The following is a 23584-nucleotide window of genomic DNA, read 5'->3' on the forward strand; positions in this document are numbered from 1 at the left end:
AAACTTTGCACATTAATGTGTGTTTTTACTCACTACCTCTTATAAAGAAGTTTCTCCTCTGTAGATTCACACCAAACGTTGAAAAACATTTCTGGTTACTGCAGCGGATGAAGATAAGATGTCATTTCATTTGAAACTAGTGACAGTGTTCAATGTATTTCGATCATGCTCCTTTGTGTTTGTTTGGTAGGAATAATGGGAAACTAACCAGTTATGGTAGAGGTTATAGCACTATTTTAGAGATTATATGCATTTAAGGGGCTGGGATCTTTATATATCAGGCTGGAATCCCACAAGCCTCAGATCATCCAGGTTGAAAAGCATTCTTGTGTTCACACCAAACACCGCCTCTTCGGATCACGATCACATTCACACAATCAAATCAGGAGAAATAACACAGGAGTTTCATTGTTTTCCTCAATTGCCAACCATAACAAGAATCTTTCCTATTAGGAGGGTCGCCCAATAAACTTAAAGACAGAAAGTTCTGTAACAAAAATCAATTCGATTTCTAGGAAAAGACAGGAAAAAGAAACCTTTGAAACATAAAAAGAGGTTGGAGTTGAAGGGCTATTCTAAGATATAACCTTTCAGTTACAGCTTCTCTACAATCAAACTTAAGTTGGACATCAACTTTCAGTTACAGCTTCTCTACAATCAAACTTAAGTTGGACATCAACTATAGTTGAAGAAAATGCCAGAACACAACCACAATTACATTGATGAAACCATAATTACAGTAGACTAGACAACCTAAATGGACGGTGGTAAGATGTCAAATATCTAAAAGAATTGGTTAGGGTTTCTTGTAAGCAGACAAGTATCTATCAGTTCAAGGCTCAACTTCATAATGATAGGCATAGCGAGGAGGGGAGGACGGATGATAAATATATTGGGGTGGAGAAGAGGGCTGATAAACATATTGGGGTGGGGAGGATGGATGTGCAACATAATGAGGTGGAGAGGGGGGATGATAGACATAATGGGGTGGTGATGGGGAGCTGGGTTCGCTTACTGGGGGGCTGACTCTGCGGGTTTGATGTTTGTCTACTCTGACCTCAACTAACTCCTCTTCTTCCTCAAATGACCGAAAAATTGGGTGCAAATAAGCATCAGCTAAGTAAGCTTTTATGTTCAGGTCAGGTTCTGTAGACCGCTCCAATATATCCTTTGCCATGGCTTCCTGAAGAATGAACAAAGGCAGAATAGTTTTATCAGCAGTCAACTGTCAATCTCTTTTGAAGTCAGAAAAAACAAAAATCAATAGTCATCACAAAAATATATAAATATATATATATATCATGAAGCAAAAATCTTATCCATCCAAAATGGAGAAAGGATTTGTACATGGATCTTACTTACCGCCACTACCACCAAATAGAGATAAATCCCTTTCGAACTCTCATAAAATGGACTTATTTGATTGTAGTGGACGTCTGATATCTATTTTTAGCTAAACATTAAATGCCAGCAGGTCTTCCTCTCCTCTCCAATAAAATGGACATTCAGAAAAGTGCTTCTTCCAAGCATGATTCAAAGTGTCACGAACTGCCCATTATTTAATGCAAACTTTCTAGCTTTTGATAATTTTTTTTTAGTTTTACTATTTACAAGACAGTGTCAAACACCATTTGTTGTGGGACCAATTAAAGCTATAAAACAATCAAAATCCTATTTCTTAGTTGATGTGGCAGGCATCCACATTTTCCACATCACTAGTGTATCTTGGTGTGTCAAAATATGGTCTTGCAAATAGTTTTTCTGTTTTTTTAATTAATTTTCTAGATTTTGATACATTAAGAAAGCTGTAGCGAAACAATTTAATTGTTTGCATGCAACAGAAACTCCCAACTGCTGAGAGGTAAAAAGTTACAGACCAGTCTTAGAAAGAAATAGCATGATACTAATCAAAAGTTTATTTCAAGATTGAATGCAATGCGCCTAACGTAAGGAACAAAAATAAAAGCATGGAAATTGTCTTATTATTCCTGGTTCAAACCTACATAAGCAGAGGAAAAGTTGCTTTGTCAATTTTCCCCTTCCTTTTGGGAGTAGGTGGTTAGTTTAGGAGCTCAAAAGATGTAAGACAACTTAAATTTTGAATGTCTTTGAAAAGACTAGAGCTGAACTACAAGTACAACCATCACTAGACTTGTCATCCAGCCTTATGACAGGTAAAGTCAAAGTGCATTTTTTTATTGGTAGACAAGATTTTATTGAAGATTAGAAGAGGCAATGCCCATGTACACTGGGCATATAAAAGAGCATCACCTATGCATGATCTCTAGTGATAAATGCCAAAGCGAAGTTAACTTCCGTTTTCTTACATATAGCAATGAATTTCCTCTCTACAAGGTTTTTGTTTGCATAGATTGGATATGCTAGTAAAATACCTAGTAAATGAAAAAAGAAAAAACATCTTTTGTCAATTAATTGTTGGGCATGGATAGGGGATTACCTCAAGTGGGTATTTCCTAAATGCAGGTTCAAAGCGATTCTTGCAGTATTTGTGGAACGATAATGTCAATATGGGCAGAACAACAAGAAAAGGAGTGGAATTTGCAGCTTTTTTTGTGCTAAGAAGTCCCATCAGAAGAAGTTGGGATATCAACAAGCTTGCTATTATGCGACTATGGACATGTGGCCAGAATGCGGCAATGCTCTCATACTGTTGGTTGTAGACATTGATTATCTGTACAATCAAAGAGGATTTAGAATTAAAAGTATAATTATTGCAATAATAATAAATCCTAAAAAAAAAAAAAAAACAAGTCCTAAAAATATATAATTTGGATAGTTATTATAATTTTATTCTGTTTTTCCTAGGCTATTATAATTTAAGTAGTACTAGATATAATTCGGATAGATGAGAAAGACTATAGAAAGAATCAAACATTGAGAATAAACTGACCTGATGGCGGTAAACTAAGTATGCAAAGGCAAAGAAGACTAGTATGAAAGGAAGAAGTATCGGGGTAACCACAGCATACACAAGGCCCAAGAGGAAATACAGCTGGAGACTTGGGAGAGTCTCTGGGAAATCAACACTACCAGGGTTCATTGCCTTTTCTCTGTCTCTTTCAGTTTTCACCAAAAACATGTTCTTTAGATGAAATATTACCAATGGCTTCAATCGAAGAATCTCGCTAGCAATGCCTGCCCACCCATCAACCATTATATATGTGATAAAGAAAGTAGCTTTCATTGGTATGGAGACCCCGATGGTTCTAGGAATCCTGTAACAAAAAGTGAGGTTTCACAAGAATTGATCATATTGGATGAAATAGTTACATGACAAATATAATAAAAATCATTCTGCTTAAAAGTAAGACAAAATTCTGCAGAGTATATGGGTGATAGATATCAAATGACACGTCATAAAGAGTGAAATAGCATAAGAAATTAAATGTGGATATGCATCAATAACATTTTAAATCACAAAGTTGAAGCTAGATACATCTTAGAACGCAATGTAAGTAATGAAGTGAAGTGTTGCAAAATGGTAGCCCTTGCCCATTGTCAAAAATGAATTATCACATTAAAACCGTCATCATAGTTTCTTCCCCTTTCTAGTTTAAAATAGAAGGCTAAATGGATTATAATTCATCATTACTACTTTCTTTGTTTTTCATCACACTTTGGAGAATACGTGTTTAAAATATCTAAGATATTTCCATAAGGTCTTTCTTTTTCTGAACAAAAAGTAAAAAAAAACTTTTATTATTATTATTATTTTTTTTTTTTTTTTTTTTTTTTTTTTTTGCACCGCTTCTGTTTCTTCACTTCTTTCCAATGACAAGTATCTCTTTAACATCAAAATGGTTTTATTCCTTAAAGGAATGCATAAATAAATAAGAAAAAACTGAAAGGAGGAAAAAAATCTCTGGTAAGTGAAACCTATACGATATTCACAGGGCATAACATGCTATCTTACAAAGAAAAATACTAAATTTGGACACATCAATTATAGTCTATATTGCACAAAAAGTGACACAGATTCCCAATTAGCCTTGGGACATAATCCCATTCCTTAAACTAGGTGGTTTCATTGGAACATGATACCTCGTCTTAAAGGGAACTGAAGTGTAGAACAGCAACTGACCATTAATATTATATAATTTGACCATGCACCATTTCTCAAGATAAACACAAAAAATTCTTCGCTGCAATGTATATCATACTGTACACTGTTATCTATGTAGATTATTGTGTCATCTTGTTACGCCAATTAGAATTGTATTTGTGACTTCTTGAAGCAAAATTGTTCATGCCTAGTAATCTTTTAGTCCTTAATAAGAAAAGTCATTTTAAGTCCTTTTAATGTATTTTTATTGAGGAAATCACAATTCTTGACAGCCATATATTTATTATAAAATTCTCAAACATGGAAATGATAAAAGTTGAGTAAGTAGAAATTTAAATTTACTGGCTGGGCGACTGGTGAAGGAAAGAATGCAGTTGCTCAAACGCTGTTCCGGTCACAATGCTTCCCAAGAATACATTCACTAACATAAAATAATAGTATTTTGCTGCCGCTCTTCGTTCCAGTGTTGAGAATGCTATATGTCCTTCAATTTTTGACATGATCATCAAAACTGTTGGGAGAATATATAGAAAGATTTTAAGGGCTAGACCTGGGAGGAAGCCTTGTAGGAATGACTTGATGAATTTCCTGCATAAAATTGACAAGTTTTTAGATAAGAGTTCGAAAGAAAAAGGAAAACCATAAAAGGAAAAGCTATTGGATTTGAGCTGCTATGGTAACCATGAATTAAGAAAATGACTGACTTGCATGCAATGGTGAGAAAGCACAAACAGATCAATCAGTCAATTCCGAATATGAGTATTTCCTCTGAAGGTTTATAATTGGATGCACTCCCACATTGGCAGCAATGTGAAAATTCATTTTAGTGACTATAAGGGTAGTATCTTTAGTTTGAAAGGCAGCATAATGAGAGTAACATAAGAAACATACTCCATAGATTCAATAGCATATATAATGAATATATTATCATTTCTTGGTGATAAAAATGAGCCCTATTGGTGATAAGAAAAGCCACACGGAAATTAAACAGAAAAGAAGATTTTCACAAACAATTTATATTCAAGGAAATGTCCAATCATGCCCACCAAGACTGTTTTGCCTTCACAAGGCTTCTAGAATTTACTAATATCGTTGGAATCAGGATGAAGGCATCCTGCTGTCATTCTAATGCACAAATAGAAACTTCCACTCCACTTCTTTTTTCCCACCCCCTGGCCCAGGGTTTTTTTTTGGGGGGGGCGGTGGGGGGTGAGGGATTGAGGGGCAAGTAATTACCATTATTTATGTAAATAATTGTAATCTAAATTGAAAATTCACTACACGACAAAGCTAGCAAAGAATATAGCATTATTGTGAAGAAGAGAAAGCAACAATGTTGTGAGATTCTACCTAATCATACAATTCACAAACTATAAATCCAATTAAGTTTACTTACAGCTCAATCACAGGCCTGAGGAAAGGAGCAACCCTTTCGAGACCTTCCAAATTTGCGAGGGATTGCACAAATGCAATCGGTATCATATAGAAGAAAACTAAAGCAAACACTGACAATGATATTATAAGTTTTCTGATGCTCAAAGAAAAAAATGGTATGGCCAGGTTCCGCCAATAGACATCACGAGGTTCAGGGGCCCAATTTGTTAACCAAAGTGTTGGATTTTTGCTTTGCTGTGTCTGTGCACAAACAGCGGCTCCCCAACGCGAATTAAATGAAACAAAAGCAACTGGCAGAATAGACTTTGGTTCTTTGATAATTTTCTGGCGCTCCAATGTCAACTAGCAGAAGGATGCAGCTATTAGATTGAAGAAATTTAACAAATAATAGATAAATTAAGAAGGCTATAAGTTATTCTAGTAAAACAAAATGCATCCTTACGAAGATTTGGGAGCAGCCGAATAATGAGATACCAAAGAAGTTGAATAGATTGAAAATGAGGTAGAGATCGTGACTTACTATCTTTTCAATCTGCTTAACCTGCTGTTTGTAGTACTCAATAGAATCAATACTTTTACCCCAAAGCCCCAAAAATCCCATCTGAAAAGGAAAATATATCAAACCATCAAATCCAAAACCCCAATTTTCAATTGATGAATTTGGAATCTGCATATATATGCATTCAATGGATGGCATGTCTGAAATTTCAGTTCATGAGAACAAACTACTTTTCCAGTTGGCCTCTTTTCTGGATGCCTTTCAAACTTAAGCTGGTAGTAGTCCAGCCAATTCTGGAGCCGCTCTCTTCTTCTCACGAGTCTAGCATATTTGTTTGCGTTGTATAATGCCTGAATAGATATAAAGCTAGTCAACATAAAACAACATAAATGAAGAATCTATAGAAAAGTAAATACAGAAACATCATCAGTGTATAGCTTGCCCATTACATTATCTAGGTTGGATCAATATATACCTATATGTATATGGAAATGGGCGTTCACCTAGAAAATAGTTTTAAAAAAATATATTACCTGGTGAAAGAGATAATCATTTGGGTGATTAGTTTGAAAGAAGTGGTCCACAGTATCTGCTAAGGAGTGTCCAGGAACATGCGGCACATTCCTCACCACTACCTGCAAAAAACAAAAGCAAAAATAAAATATTTCTCCAGCATAGAAAATTTTTCAAAGACAAATCCAAGAAATACAAAATGTATTTCAACATATAAAACGGGTTCAAATAGTACTTAGACTGGATTAAACTCATTGATGAAATGCATTTATAATTAGAACTTGAATAATCATGGCCACACCAATATATCACACTTATTTCATTAGAGCCATCGAATATTGCACCACACAAGAATAACAGTGAAAAGGCCAAATCAAGCACAGCCAAAACCCTTGCCCCTCCTACATACTAACTCAAACTTAATAAGACTGGTCAATTTATCATACACAAATACTTCGCCGGAGTTCCATAAGATTGTGCACCATGAATGTCACGTCAGTTTTTTCCTTGTCACCAATCATCCCAAAAGCTGCATGTCCGTGAGGATGCAAGAGTACCAGTTAGATGTACTATTTTGTTTATGCTTTTCTTGGAATATGAGCAACTTTTAGGAGAAACTGGAAAACTCACAAAAGGTTTTAGTTGTCACCAATATCTGGTACATATTGGGTTTGAAAATTCAATCCACATACACATACTGCCCAATTCCAAGACTTAATCTAAGACTTTGTTCATTAATATCTATGAACAGAAGAAAATGATGCCTTGATGCAAATAAAAGCTTGCTCAAGTTGTCCCTTGCAAGAACAAGGTGAGAGTATTTATTTTGTTGAGAAAAGGGCAGCTACATGCATTTGGTAACTATTTCAATATGGGCAAGTAATAGTCAAACAAGAACATGAAACTTAAAGAAAAGTGAGTGATGTACCCATGTAGATGTGTGATAATAGTACTTGTCAATCGATTTCATCTATACCAGGAGATGTTTGATAATGGTTCTTGTGAATTGATTTCATTTTATACCAGGATGATTGACCATGAAAGCTATTTTATAACTGGGATGCTAAAAAAATATAGAGAAACAGATACAAACCTTCATATGGTTTTCATTTGACTGAAAAAAATTATATGATTTTGCACATAAGGATTCCTCTTAAGTGGATTGATGCAATGTTGATATGAATAAGTATGATTAAGCAGTTACCAGGCTTAAAACCGGCTGATAAAGGGAGATAAAACCTGCCAGCGTAGTTTTGGCCAGTTACCATCGGTGTTCCAGTCGGTTTACATTTTAGAATCCCATCAAACCATTTCACAACAAAATCATTACAAAAACTAGACAAATTAAAAGAATCCCATCAACAAATCTCACAACAAAATCATTCCAAGAACCCCATCAACAAACCTCAAATGCATCAGAGATGAGAGAATCTGAGAGAGAGAAACTGAAAGTTTGAAACAAGACAAATTGATGGAGGTAGAGAGCAATGGCAACGGAAGAAGAACCCATCAACAAATCTTAAATGGATTGATAGCATTTTTTTTTTTTGGGGGGGGGGGGGGGGGGGGGGGAGAGAGAGAAAGAGAGAGAACGGTGCACAGAAGAGTGAAGGGAAGGGAGGGCTCGAGGGGTTAGGGCAGCCCTAACCCAAAACAATGCCATTTGGTGTATTAAACCAAGCGGTATCGTTTCATATATTTTTTTTCCAAAACCGTGGGTATAAAACGAAACTAAAACAGCGTTGTTTTACTTAAGATATATAATATATATATGTATTATATCGACCACTTCGGCAGTTTAAACCTAGTTCAGACTTGGACCGAACCGGCCGACGTCGGTTTCTTGCATTTCCTACCGCCAACCGACCGGTTCTCCACCAATTATGAACTTCAGCGGCCAATTCCTATCAATGACAATCGGTCTCGTAGGTTCCTGTATGGCCCTAGTGCATTGTATCACATTGTTTTTAAAACATTTTTTTTACAATAGGGAACGAGGCTTACTCCACACAGGAATTAGTCAAGAAACTTTAGAATGTAAGCATAGACTAAGTAGGACTAAAACCGAGTACAAAGACGCAAATTTTAGTATGCTTAGATATCTATTTTGGGTATCATGACAAATGATGGTCAAGAAACACCAAACTAATTATTTTTGAAATCTTGTGTTCTTACTAATGAGGTGATTATCAAATGAGACCAGACTAATGGAGCAGGTAAAGTTCGATGTGCTAGTTTTTTAGACCATTGAGCATCAGAGTGCTTTTTGGCTGGATAGGCCTTTTGATGAGACAAAAGTCCATGAAGTGGTGAGGAGAATGGCCAAAGATAAAGCACCAGAAAATACTTTAACCACAAAAAAAAATTATACAAAAATGAACCCACAAACTGATATAACTTGATCTGGTACGTCTGATTGTAAAGTTTCTTTCACTATAAAGTAAATCTAATGGATTCTATGAAGTCACATCAGTTTGTGAGTTTACTTTGTGTAATCTCTTTATGTCTGTAGCAGTTCTCTAAAGCACCTGGTCCAGACGGTTTTTCTATGGGTTTCTTACAATCCTATTGGGAAGTGGTGAAGGATGATTTGATGAAGGTCCGTCATGAATTTTTCTCGTTTGGGAAGTTTGAGAAAACCCTCAATGCCATTTTTATCACGCTTATTCCCAAGAAGGTTGGGGCGTTGAATATCAAGGATTTTCGTCTTATTAATCTTATGAATAGGATGTACAAGATTATCTCCAAAGTTCTAGCAAACCTCCTTGGGTAGGTCCTAGGGAGGATTATCTCGAGACCCCAAAACGCATTTGTAAGGGGAAGACAAATATTGGATCTAATACTAATAGCCAATGGATGTTTAGATAGTAGATTAAAATCTGGTGATTTGGGAACTTTATGCAAGCTGGACATAGAGAAGGCTTATAATCATGTTCACTCGGACTTCCTACTATACTTGTTTGAGAGGTGTGGATTTGGGGAGAGATTGTATTCATCAAAAGGACTATGTCCAATTTGCCAACTTATTTCCCAATTCCACTAAGTGTGGCAAACCAGATTGAGAAACTCCAACATGACTTCATCTTAAGGGTGTAACCATTCCGGTTTTGTCTGGTTTTAGACAAATTTTGGAACTAAACCAGTATGCACCAGTTGAGTTTTGAATAACCAATACCGCACTAGTTACACCCGTAAACCAGTACTTCCGGTCTGGTCTGATTTTCTAGTTTTAATCATCTGCCATAAAAAATAAAAAATGAAACTGCCATAAAAAAACCTGCTGCCATAAAGAATCTGCTATAAAAATATAAAATCTGCTATAAAAAAATCGGTTACAAAAATATAAAATCTGCTATAAAAAAAAAAAAAAAAAAAAAATCTGCTGCAAGTCCATATTATATATATACTATATATATACCAAAAAAGGGAAGAGAAGGGAAGGAAGCGATGTAAGAAATAGAAGAGTTGAACAGAAATATTTAAACGTGAACAGAATATGTGGCGGCAAAGCCGTCCAATGCATTAATGCAAGATGAGAAATTAAACACGATTGCAGAAAATAGTCAGGCGGTAGAACCGACCTTACGAATGAATGCAGAAGATATAATAAAAATAAAGATTGAACTTGTATTGAAAATAATATAAACAAATTACAAGTTGAAACAATTATAACAGGTGAGGAGATAAGGGACGGAAGAAGAAGAGAAGGAAGGGAGAGGAGGGGAAGGCTCAAGGAATGATACCTAGAGTCGAGAAATAGGTAGGCTGAATTCTAAAATTGAATTCTCCAATTGAATTCTAAAATTGAATTCTACCTAGTTCTGATGACAGGCTTTCCTTTTATAAAACAAGGAAGCACTGTGTACAATAATTAAAGCAGTACAGCGAAAGTAATAGTTCGTGAGTGAACAGTGTATTCACTCACGTGAAAGTAAAGTGCTTGTCATTTCCTTTCTCAACATGAATTGCGGGAAAGTCTTTTGTCAGCATGTAAAGCATTGGATTCTTCACCAGGGATCAGTTATTGTCTGATAACCTTGGGGTACCTTCTGAATCATGTCCAAAGTAGTTGCTGTATGGATCAGCAACTGAAGCTTCTGATTTATTAGATTCATCATAATTATCTTCTTTTACAGTTGTTGAAGTAAGTAAATTAAATCCTTTAAGAAGATTCTTCTTTTCAGACTTAGAAGATTTATTAGATTTATCAGAAGATGAAGAAGGTGCTTTCTCTTTTGTTGAAGCAGCAGGGGCCTGGATCAATGGATATCTAGGCGTTGATTGTTGGTCAATAGCAGGGAAATCTTCCGAGTTCTTTAGATCTGGAGCCGTCTATGGGATCTCTTTGATAACAGCATCAATAATACTTTGCATGTGGGGGAATCTATCCCACCAATTGACAAAAGTATATCTAACAATTAAATCTCCATTTCTCTCATAGTTCCATTTTAAGATCCATGGAGTTTTGAACCATTCGCAAAAATGAAGAGAATGCGGGAACTTTACCATATGTCTGTCCAATTTTGCTGGGAGTTCATTTGTAAAACATTTGAAAGCTTGTTTGAGCTCTTCGGGAAAAATTTCTAGAATAAGGCCAAACTGATGCCACCATTTATTGAACCAGAGGGGAATCTTTCCTTTGATTTTTTTTTTATCAAAGTTAAGAAACAAAGAATGAGACATATCAGGTGTTTGAAATAACATGAATTTGAACCAAATTTCGATGTAATCATAATATGTATAAACTATTTCGGAATCAAGAAGCCCTTTCGGAGTAGAGGGATGAATCAAAATAGAATGTTGGAGATTTTTGTGTGAATTTGTGTGAATCAGAATACTAGAGTAATATTGGAGATCTTTTGCTGAATTGGAGATTTTTTGTAAATAGAACTTGGTTGAATTTTTGGAATAGTCCAACGATTAAAATCAATTTAATCAGTTTCTTCAACAAAAAAATCTTCTTCATTAATGATATCAGGGGGTACAATCCTTGAGCTAATAGATGAATTAGATCTACACATTCTATTCATTTTCTCACCAATCAAAACAGTACTTCACACTTCAGAAGTCCTAGGTACACACATACCTTATCTCACCCAGGCGTTTAATTGCCCTACGCTGTCTAGCAACGGGTCTTACAAGACTATAGGTCTCTTGATAATTCAGGGGGTAACTGGACAGAGTAAGAGCTCAATATTTGGTTTGACGAACAAAAAAACGAGAGAAATGGAAAGAAGTAATTACAATCTATCAATAACCAAGAGCCAAATTGATTGTAAAAGTGCTAAATATGTTTTAGAAAAAGATGTTGAAAACATTGCATCAAAACATATTTTTGCCCGATGGCAAGCTATTTTAAGTGTATTTGATTTTGATATTGAATATATTAAAGGTTCCGACAACTCTATTCCTGATTTCCTTGTGAATTTTTGCAGCAAACATGAGCAAAAAGAAAGACAAAAGAAAACAAATTGTTGTCGCACCTCCAAAACCTATTTCAGGCCAACCTGCTTCATTTTTAGAAATTGCTAATAGATTTACTACCTTAGGGAGTATTTCTAAACCTACTTCATTTGCTTATATTGTTTCAACCCCATATGATCCATATGCCAAACCGATTGCATCTATCAGATCCAATCAATATTTCCTACCTGCTTCAAAAACCCAATACATCCAAAAGATGTATTTTTGGAATCTATTTTACATTGAACCTAACATATCAATGTATACAAACCCATTTAAAATTGCTTCCAGCTATTTCCCTCCAAATTTTCACTGGATCCCAGAGAATCTTGCAAAAAATATCTAATATTACTCTAGTATTCTGATTCACACAAATTCTCTTGTTATTAAACTTATTTTTGACAAAACTGATAAATCCAAATTGATTTATCATAGTGCTTACATTTCTAATCTTATTACTGAAGAAGATTGGGGTACCCACCCATCTACTTCAAAAAGACTTCCTGATTCCGAAATAGTTTATACATATTATGATTACATCGAAGTTTTGTTCAAATTCATGTTATTTCAAACACCTGATATGTCTCATTCTTAGTTTCTTAACTTTGATTAAAAAAAAAAAAATCAAAGGAAAGATTCCCCTCCGGTTCAACAAATGGTGGCATCAATTTGGCCTTATTCCAGAAATTTTTCCTGAAGAGCTCCAACAAGCTTTCAAATGTTTTACAAATGAAATCTCAGCAAAATTGGACAGACATATGGCAAAGTTCCCGTATTCACTTCATTTTTGCAAATGGTTTAAAACTCCATGGATCTTAAAATCGAACTACGAGAGAAATGGAGATTTGTTAATGCAATATGCTTTTGTCAAGTGGTGGGACAGGTTCCCTAATTGAAAAACATTATTAATGTTGTTATTAAAGAGTTCACACAGACTGCTCCAGATCTAATGAACTCCAAAGATTTTCCTGATATTGACCGATCATCAACACCTGGATATCTGCTAATCCAGGCACCAATTGTTTCAACAAAAGAGAAAGCAACTATTTCCTCTTCTGAAAATCTGTTAAATCCTCTAAGTCCAAAAAGAATAATGTTCTTAAAGGTCTACACCCTTTCCTAGCTGCATGAGATCGCACATACCGGACACAACAACAAAGCGACTACTCAAATGCTAACATTAGATAACGACAGAAGCAAGTGAAGGTAGAAGAGAATGAAGACATCAGATATTGAAACAATGCAGCAAAACCAAATATTATAAATGAAACTTACAAAATATTATAAGTGAAACTTAGGAAGCAAGGTTACAAGGTTAGTAGGAAAGTATTAGGAAGTTCTGTTTTCACTAAATGAGCTCTACCTGCCAAATGAAACTAAGCGTCCTTTTATAGATGAAGGAACCGCTTTTACAAATAGTAAATTCCTGTAAATCACGGGTGAAACAGTGAATGATGAATAGTGAATAGTGACTTTTACCATTCAACTATCTGAAATATTTTTCTTTTCGCCGAACGTACATTTGTCTTCTTCCGCCGAAAGTTGAAACATTTTTCTGCACCGAAAGTATTTCTGTCTTCTCGTGCCAAAAGTTGAAGCAAGCGGGATGCAGCCCGGAGTCCTTGTAGGCTTCAGAGCTGTTGAATCATTATCGGTTTGTGCCGACACTCAGTCATCTCCCAAAAATGGGGAATAATCTTCAGAATCATGTCCGAAAGTATTACTGTAGGGATTAGGATTGAAGCAAAGGCAAGGCCCGTATGCCAACCCTCTCGCAAAGGCAAGGCCCAAACCCACTTTCCTTCCTGCCAATAAGGCAGAATATTTCAAAAAACTTTACTTTGTTAATCTATTTTATATTGAGAAATCAATACAAACAGATATGTTTCAAATAATTTTGAATTATTTTCCCTGAGATTTTCACTGGATTCCTGAAAATCCAGCAAAAGATCTTAAGTTCTACCTTGGAATCCTGTTGCATACAGGATCCATTTCCATTAAACCGATCAACTGCAAAGTTGATCCTTCAAAAATTATTTTTCATAATTGTTATCTGATTTCAGTGATGACAGAAGAATGGGGAACCCATCCCTCTACTTCTAAAACCATCAAAGGAACTGAAATTCAATATAATTATTATGATTATATTGAAGCTTGGTCAAGGTTCCCTTTGTTTCAAACCCCAGATTTCGAGCACTCTTGGTTCTTCAATTTCGACAAGAAGTGCAAACATAGTTTCCCCCTCTAGTTTCAAAGATGGTGGCACCATTTCGGCCCCATTCCAGAAATATTTCCTGATAGTCTCCAACCGACTATCAATCATTTTAACATTTCCAATTCACCTAAGATGAAAGGGCATGATGCCAAATTTCCTTATCTACTCCATTTCTACACCAGATACAAAATTCCATGGATCTGTAAATGGCAGTACGAAAAGGTGAATGACATCTTAGTTCGCCAGGTTTTTGTCAAATGGTGGGATCATTATCCCTACACAAATGACATTGCTTCATATGTTTCAAGAGACTTTCCTCCAGTTGTGCCTAATCTAAAAATTACATAGGAATTCCCTTTCCCTTCCTCAACTTCAAAACAAGCTTTAATTACTTATCCAGTCATCCCAAGGTTAAGTAATCAAGATTCACCAACAGATTCAAAAGATTCTTCCTCAAAGCAGAAGAAAGCATTATCTTCAGCAAAAAAAAAAGAATTCAAAAGATTCAGAAAGTTCATCTTCTTCAAAGAAAGTCTCCTTTGGAACAATTGAAGAAGAAAGATTTAATACAACTGTTGAAGAAATCCATCAAGGATGAACTCAACAGCAATGATTCAACTGAAAAATCAGAGGCTTCCTCCACAGAAGCAAAAGACTATGATCCCTTCAGTAATACTTTTGGACATGATTCCGAAAATTATCCCCCATTTTTGGGAGATGACTAAGTGTCGGCACAAACCGACAATGATTCAACAGCTCTGAAGCCTACAAAGACTCCAGGCTGCATCGCACTTGTTTCAACTTTCGGCATGAGAAGACAGAAATACTTTCGGTGCAGAAAAATGCTTTCAACTTTCAGCAGAAGAAGCAAAATGTACTTTTGGCGAAAAGAAAAATGTTTCAGATAGTTGAATGGTAAAAGATTCTATTCACTATTCACCATTCACTGTTACACCCATGATTTACAGGAATTTACTATTTGTAAAAGCGGTTCCTTCATCTATAAAAGGACGCTTAGTTTCATTTGGTAGGCAGAACTCATTTGTAAAAACAGAACTTCCTAATACTCTCATACTAACCATGTAACCTTGCTTCCCCAAGCTTTCCAAGTTTCACTTATAATATTTTGTAAGTTTCACTTATAATATTTTGTAAGTTTCATTTATAATATTTTATTCTGCTGCATTGTTTCAATATCTGATGTCTTCATTCTCTTTTACCTTCACTTGCTTCTGTCTTTTTGGAATGTTCTTAAAGGACTTACAAAAAAGGATCTGATTTACTTGCTTCAACAATCGGTGAAAAAAGATAATTCTAACTCAGATAATTCAGAAGCATCTTCAATAGCCTCATACAGTAACTGCTTTGGACATGATTCAGAAGACACTCCAAGACTATCTAATGACTGGTCCAATTATGCTTTACAAAGGCTGACAGCTCAATTGACAGCCATAATGATTCAACGGGATTGAATATACTGTTCAATCACGGACCAATACTGTTTACTTTCACTGTTTACTTTTACTGTAATGCTTTTACTATATTACTTTACTTATTGTATACAGTACTTCCTTGCTCTATAAAAGGAACGCCTGACTTCAGACTTAGGCAAAACTCATTAGAGCATTTACTTCACAACTCTAGGTATCATTCTCAGAGCCTCTCTTTCCCTTCACTTTCCTTCTCTTCTTCTTCATCCCTAACCTCTCCACCTGTTGTAATCTTGTTTACTTGTAACTTGTTTTCAATATAAGTTGTTTATTTTCATAATTATTTTCTGCATACATTCATACAGGCAGGTTCTACCGCCTATCTATTTCTTGCAAACATGTTTACATTTTTGTACTGCATTTATGCATCAGACGGCTCTGCTGCCACATATTCTTCTCACGTTTAACTTTTCTGCTCTGTTCTTCCTCTGTATATATATTATATATATAGTATATATACTAATACTAATAGCTATTTAACTACTAATACTTTAGTGTCTAACTTATTTATATATTTGATTATATATGTTAGTGATAATAAGTAATATGCTAGTGGTTACATATATGCTAGTGATAATATATTATATAGCATATATATACTATATATAGTATATAGTGTGTGTATATATGTATATGTATACTAATACTAATAGCTATTTAACTACTAATACTTTAGTGTCTAACTTATTTATATATTTGATTATATATGTTAGTGAAAATAAGTAATATGCTAGTGGTTACATATATGCTAGTGATAATATATTAAATAATGGTTACATACACTTTTTATATGAGTGTATATGATCAAATGTATAGAAATGTATTTATGAAAAAGAATATATATTATAATTTATTATGCCATAAAATGTATTTATCCTTGATATATATATAGTTTATATTAATAATACATGATCAAACAAATGTTCATGTTTTAGATTAAAATTTTATGTTATAAAATTAGAATTTTCAATGTTATATCAAATGTTATATTAAATTTTATAACATTAATTTTATATTAATTTTATGTTATTTGATTATTATAAGTAATAGGATTTTAAAATTTAGTCTTATATTAATTAGCAATTTAGCATATAATATAATATATATATACATACGAACCGGTCCGATCTAGTGCTAGAAAAAGGGAAATCAGAACTGGACTAATTCCGACCGGTTTTTCAAAAGATGGAACCAGTTCGGGCCAGTTCACCAGTTTTTTTTTTTTTTACCCCTACTTCCTTGAGAGCGGGTTGGGTAATGAATTTAAGTTTCATCCGGTCAAGTGGGATAAGGTATGCTATCCAATCTCTGCTAGTGGGTTGGAGATTAGAAATTTGAGGGTATTCAATCAAGCTCTTGGGAAATGGTTGTGGTAGTATAACATTAAGAGGGAGGCTTCATGAAAGTTCATGATTGATTTCAAGCATGGGGGTATGTTGTATTTTTTTTTTTTTTTTTGGGGGGGGGGGGTAGAGGTACATGGAGTTTATAGGGTGGGAGTCTAGAAGCACATAAGAAGAGGTTGGGGGGTTTCTACTTGACATACTAGAATTGTGATAGGAGATAGATCTAGAATAAAATTCTAGCATGAAATATGGTGTGGAAATAGAGCCCTTAAGGCTACATTCCCTATAGTTTTCTAGATTGCGTGTGAAAGGAGGCATTAGCGATGGACCTCATGGAGATATCAGGCGGCTTAATCCGATGGAATGTGAATTTTATTAGGGCAGCCCATGACTGGGAGTTGGCAGCTTTTCTGATTTTTTTCAGCCTCTTCTACACCATGAGGTTCTTTTTTTATTAGGTTGAGAACTGATGGAGTTGATAAGATGTGGTAAGTACTCACTAGAAAAGGTATTTTCTGTTTGTTCCTTCTATAAGACCCTCACAAACCCACAGAGCAATCACTTGCCTTGGAAAAGAATTTGGAGAAATAAGGCACCCCTAAAGGTGGTCTTTTTTTATTGGACAGCTTCTTTGGGTCATTATGGGATGATATCTTCAGAAAAGATTGGAGCTAGCCTTGCTATTGTGGTCAAGCTTCTGGCCAACTGGACAGTATTCATCACAGCTATGTGGAAGATGGTTCTTATTTGTATTCAATGGTGCATATGGAAGGAGCAAAATGGTTGGAATTTTGAAGATAGGGAGCGGTCACTAGAGGAGATTAGATTCTTCTTTGTTAATACTTTATTACCATGGGCTAAAGCAGTAGATTTCAATGGCCTAGATTTTAATGATTTTCTAGTTTCTATTTCTTCCACCTAACTAGGTGTTATCTCTTGTATACTACATGTGTACTTGCCACTTGGGCTATCCCTATTCTTACTAATGTAATCGTTTACTTCTAAAAACAACTAAAAGGATATACAACAAATTAATTGATAAATAGTGACAAACCGTTCACACATACTGAAGAAAGCTTAATATGTTCCTTAGATTATTATGAAGAAATATTAGCCCAACTCACCGTAAACTGCTCCACACGCCTGCGTTGTGAAGCCAAGAAATGCAACCTCATTGATGTAACATAATCATATTCCTTGTATAGCATGTAACAAGTCCATATCGTGAACAAATATTCCAATCCTATGTGGTAAAAAAACCTGAAATTTAAAGAGGACAATTTTGTTTTCAAATAATTGCCATTAACCTAAATAAGATATGTTTTAAAAGAGAATTAATATAAAAATATACATATATTGACTACAAAATACTATAAATTCTAGCATTTCAAGAAAATTAAAGTCAGTTACATCGCAAGTTCATAGTATTGAACCTAGTACTTTGAACTGCTTTAAGCCAGTGAACATGAAATTTGATTGTTTAACAATGAACGTAAATGAACTATTTGAATGAGAACGACTAAGACTATATCAGAATGCCTTCAACGTACAAGCCAAAAGCGATACTCCAGAACCTTAACAAGTCAAATATTAGGCTGTGATAAGTTAATCATGCACTGTAGCAGAAGTATAACAACCAAGAAACAGATGAGAAGAAAAGGTTCAATCCAACATGTACCACTTGCTGTCTATCGTCACAGCCAAAAAGATAACGGGTCGAGAGTGAGAGATTGAGGACAAAAACTAATGGAAGACACCATGCTGTTCAGCATTTGTGGTGCCGTTTGAAGAACTACTTGTAATGGTAATTATCTCTCCTACTCATTGATTAGAAAGTAAGCCTTTGTAAAAAGGTTCTAATTATGCAGGAAGCAGCAGTCGCTAATCACACTAACGGCCTTGTCAGAATGAGAAGTTTTCCAACAGAATACCTCTAAACTCCCATATTACGGATCACCGGAACACCAGACTAAGTGTCTGGGCCAATGAAAGGCAAATGCAATCGAAAATATATTCCACAATAAATCTCATCCCAGATAATCTAACCATTACCATCGCCCATCATACTAGGTCAATCTCACAGCACCAGGATTCTCATATACAGAATGCTGCTCCAGCTCAAGTCTAAACAGTATCTAGACTTTGAATAAAGCTCCTACACTAGGGAGCCGATCTCAATCTTAATTTTTATGAAAAAATTGTTTGACATATTAGGAAGGAAAAGACCATGTTCAACCACAAATTTTAATCCATCGTTAGAAAAAATGTTTATCTAGCTTCCAAGTATATCTTATGAATTCTCAACAAACATTGCACTCCTGTAACCCCAGCCAATATCCACTCTTGCTTTTAAGTTAAATTTAAAACTTGAAATTCAGAGCACCACCGTTGCTCGGCATAATCCTCAAATGTCTTTTGGTTTCTTTATATTAAATATTATTTTTATTCAGAACAACTTCAGGAATTTACGCCCATTATATGTTAGATTGCAATAACATCAGTACGAGAATCATACAAAGTAAATATCCACATTCAACTCACTTTTTCATACACATTTAGAGCAAATTATTTAAGCTAACCATGCCTTTGTTGTAATAGTTCTTAGTAAGGTAACTTCAAATGTAAGTATTCAAGTTATCTAATCTCATATACACATCGTGTGTAACAACCCAAAGAAAGTTCAAGTTATATCTAGAATTATACATTTAGTTAGAGCTCTTAGGAATCATGTCAAGTCCAGTTCCACCTAGTAAGAAACGATGGTGGGATTTGGCACCAGTACACCTTAATCATGCTCATTCCCTTCTACCATAGATCACCCACCTAATGGGGGACTTAACGGGTCTAACACATTTACACTATGAAATTAGTAGAACAGGCATTTGTGTAGTTCTACTTCTGTCTTCAGTAGTGGTTTGAGAAACTCAAAGCAAAATCATCAGTTCGGCTCTCACCAGCATATCAATATTTTGTAAGTATTTTATTTGCATCATATATACATTTGGAGTACGCAAAATTACCTTATAGATTCAGGGCGAACATTTGATATTGAAAGCTTATCAATATCACTCACAACCAGTTCTCTTCTGAGGAAAAATAGTGTCCCACTTGATACATTGACTGGAATGAGGATAAGAAGTGCTAGGACTGTCACTGGTAGAAAGATTTTTAAGCTTTCAAACAAAAGAGAAGAAATCAGTTATGAAAATGCTGACAGATCTGTTAAATTTAAAAGCTTCAGCCACGGTCATGAATAAATAGAAAAGATCATGAAAATTATTTGCTTGAAAAGTTGCGAATCAATAAAAAATGCCAGTGTTCCTTTGTTTCTAGATTTCAATTTGCACTATAATCCTAATCTTTTTGGTTGCAGACAATGATGTTTCTGAGTGAATTCTCATAGGATGATAAAACTTGAAGCTTGCAACTTTAAGGAAGATGAACTGAAGAGAAACAGTTCATCTGGACCATAGGTTCATGACTTCATTACAGACCTAGATTGAATTTTGATAAAGGAACCTAGTTTTTCTTTAAGGGTCACAGAGCACATCACGTTCAATTGAGGTTTGGTGCATGCTGAGAGTCATGGAGCAACTTCTCAAAATTAAAAGCAATATAATCTGTTTGTAGACATGTGAATAACGCAAGTACTTTAAATATGAGCTTGATTTTCCAAGCTCAACCCAAAACAAGAGCAATTAGGATTTCTTTGTAAAAAACCAGATAAATTACAATGAACTAATACCCAGAACTATTGAACACCATTAACTAAGAATAAATAATCTTTCAGACCTTAAGAGGGAAAGAGTCCAAAACTCTTAATCAATGCCTGTAAGCGTGAAAAGGCCGTTATTAGGTTTCAAATTTTAAAAATCTCCCCTGCTATCTGGTCATTACAAAACAGGGTACTTATGTATTAAGCTGCAAAGCGAAGGAAACAGCAAGATACAATGGCATTGAGACAGAATGGCAATTGATACATTCAAAAAAATTTCATTGCCAAGGCCAAAAGCGTTTTTTTTCCCCCCTCTCTTTTTGAGATAATGTCAACATCCAAAACCAAGCCAGCATCATGTATCCCATTATTAACAGTATTAAGTCTCAGATTTTGACTACCAACCGCAAAAACTACAACTACACAATTTAAACAACATGAGAGAAACTAGTAAAATAGACACTCAAGAATGCAAATTCATAAGGAAACAAAACTCCACCCACCCCCCCCCCCCCCCAAAAAAAAAACCGCGTGCAGGGGTTTCCGCCCCTCCACTCCCATCAACTGCTCTAAAGTGGAAGCTCGTAATCAAAGCTAAACATGATAATTGCACATTTCATCCGTCCCATTTTTTCCTCCTAAATCAAACACTCTATAAAGAAGCCACAAGCTGAAAAAGGAATATTAAAAAAGGAAGACATCTCGAAATCAAAGTTTTCTTGGTAATTAAGTCGAATTTTGTTTTCTTAGCTTAAAAATCATGAATTTGTATTTGGCCAACAACGACTCCTAGCCTCCTATGTTTGTGTGCGCGCGTGTGGTACAATTAAAACTACAAAAATTCTCTCAAAAGACCAAAAGCCAACAGGGAATAACGAGTACATTAAATCTCACACAAACGCTAATTATTCCGGTCCAAGGATCAGTACTTTTTATTCACAATTTGCACCGACATATATGACACAGGACAATGAAAATTGCAGTTAACGACTCCAATTTTTAGAGAAGAATCAAACAACAGCTACAGCTAAAGAAATGCCTTAAGAAAGCAACAAAAATAGAGTACCCCAGAGTGTAGATTCTCAAGAAAACGGCAGAGTCGAGACCAGCATGGTTTATAATCTCAGTCTCACTCATCCTCATAGCCTGAGGCATCCAGTTCAAGAAAGTAAGGTAAGTCGTGATATTGAGGTTGACAAATTTCGCCACGAAGTTTCTGGAGTGCCTCGGGCTGGTTCTTTCCCCAGAGATGTATCGTTTGGGAAAGTAGACCCTGTCATTGAAGGGTTGGATTCTAAGGATAGCAAAGGCCAGCAGAAAGGCAAAGGCAGTGATAATGTTGATCAATGCCGAGACTCCAATATCCTCAAGAGTAGCCATTGAAGAATTGAGAACGAGAGAGAGAGAGAGAGGGCGGGGTGCAGAGGAAGAAGCAAAGGGATATGAAGTAAAAGTGGATTTAAAGATAGGGAAAGGAAAGAATATGTCTTTTTCAGTATTTAATTATGGGTGGGTGCGCAAATCATGGGTTTGATCTGTTAGTCCTGTTGTTTCTCAAATTTATAATATTAATTCGTTTGGGTGTAGGTGATTGACTTGAGGGGGCACTCGATGGCGTGCATGTGGCAAGGTGCAACTGGAAGAGTGAAGAGTTTCTGGGGATGGGAAAGAAAAGAAAGGGTGGTTTTGGACCTTTGGTCTTGTCTTTGTGCGTGGATTGAAGTGTTGTGTGCTTTGGTAATCTTCTGTTTCTATCTCGTCAATGTTTCCCCGCTTCTGTTTGTCTTTTTCAGATATCCAACCCTTTTCACACGGCTGTAGAGTAGGATGTCCTCGATGCCCGATGGTACGCTATATCAACGGCAAAAGTTCCGCAATTCACTCAGACTATCGTCAGCAAAACTCTGCTCCTACGGAAGGAAACCGTGAAATGGATTCGTTGGGAACTTGGGAAGATTTCAAGTTGGAAAACATTTATGTTTTAAATCAATTTACTTACATTCCTGTAAGAAGATGACAGTATTGAGCGGTTCACTCAGAAATTAGCATGAGATTATGAGGTCACTGACGTCTGATTGGTTATACAAATTGTGTCATTGACAATTTTCACTTGTATTAATTAAAGAGAAGTGTTAGTCTTACAGTAATAAAAAAAAATTATAAAAATAAATTTACAAATTGATATGATTTCATATTTAATAATAGATTAATTTTATAATAAAAATAAATTTATAATTTAATATATCACATCAACAATGTCAATTTATAGATTTATTTTTGTAAAATCACAAAAGGCAAATATATAAATAGAAAAAATATTTATAACTGTGAATTGTGTAACTGCTGCGCAATTATTTTGAAAAAAATAATAAAACATAAGATTTATATGAAAATAATAATAATAATAATTAATTTTTTAATAATAGACTTTATTTTTTTTAAATAATTACGTGACGATTATACACTTTACGACTATATATAAAATTATTAATATATAAAATATTTTAAAAGAATAAAAAAATAAAAAAGGTTGGTATACATTGATTCCCAGCTATGCATTTCCTTGTTTGTTAATAGATACTCTAATCCGTGACACGATGACAATGATAGCTGTGTTTGTGCTCTTTTCAATTCCAAGTGGGAAACCGAAGACTCAAAGAGACAAAGGAACTCCCCCCATCCACAGTGGTTCTTGGCCACGTACTGAAAAAAGCACTTTCACTACAAAAGTGGGGTTGCTTTCGGCGTCAAAAGCATCTTTCCCTAAATTCTTTTTTTTTTTTTTTTTTTTTCAGTCCTCCGTGACGAAGATTCTCCTTAACCACTTAGAATTCTCATATAAAAATTTTGAATTTTAAAATTAA

The 23584-nt window shown here is 35.0% G+C and overlaps 1 protein-coding gene across 1 annotated transcript; it reads right to left on the reverse strand.

Moving 5' to 3' along the window:
* Positions 1-556: 556 nt before the first annotated feature.
* Positions 557-22481, reverse strand: LOC122281118 (CSC1-like protein At1g32090). The gene is made up of 11 exons (XM_043092389.1): positions 21787-22481; positions 20026-20178; positions 18130-18265; positions 6512-6613; positions 6209-6328; positions 6000-6080; positions 5481-5821; positions 4427-4672; positions 2912-3236; positions 2459-2692; positions 557-1183 (listed from the first exon to the last, which is right to left on the reverse strand). Exons 1-11 carry the CDS (start codon positions 22098-22100, stop codon positions 833-835), a joined length of 2403 nt encoding a protein of 800 aa, XP_042948323.1. The 5' UTR covers positions 22101-22481; the 3' UTR covers positions 557-832.
* Positions 22482-23584: the final 1103 nt, after the last annotated feature.

This window comes from Carya illinoinensis, chromosome 11 (genome assembly GCF_018687715.1).
Source record: "Carya illinoinensis cultivar Pawnee chromosome 11, C.illinoinensisPawnee_v1, whole genome shotgun sequence".
Classification (NCBI taxonomy): domain Eukaryota; kingdom Viridiplantae; phylum Streptophyta; class Magnoliopsida; order Fagales; family Juglandaceae; genus Carya; species Carya illinoinensis.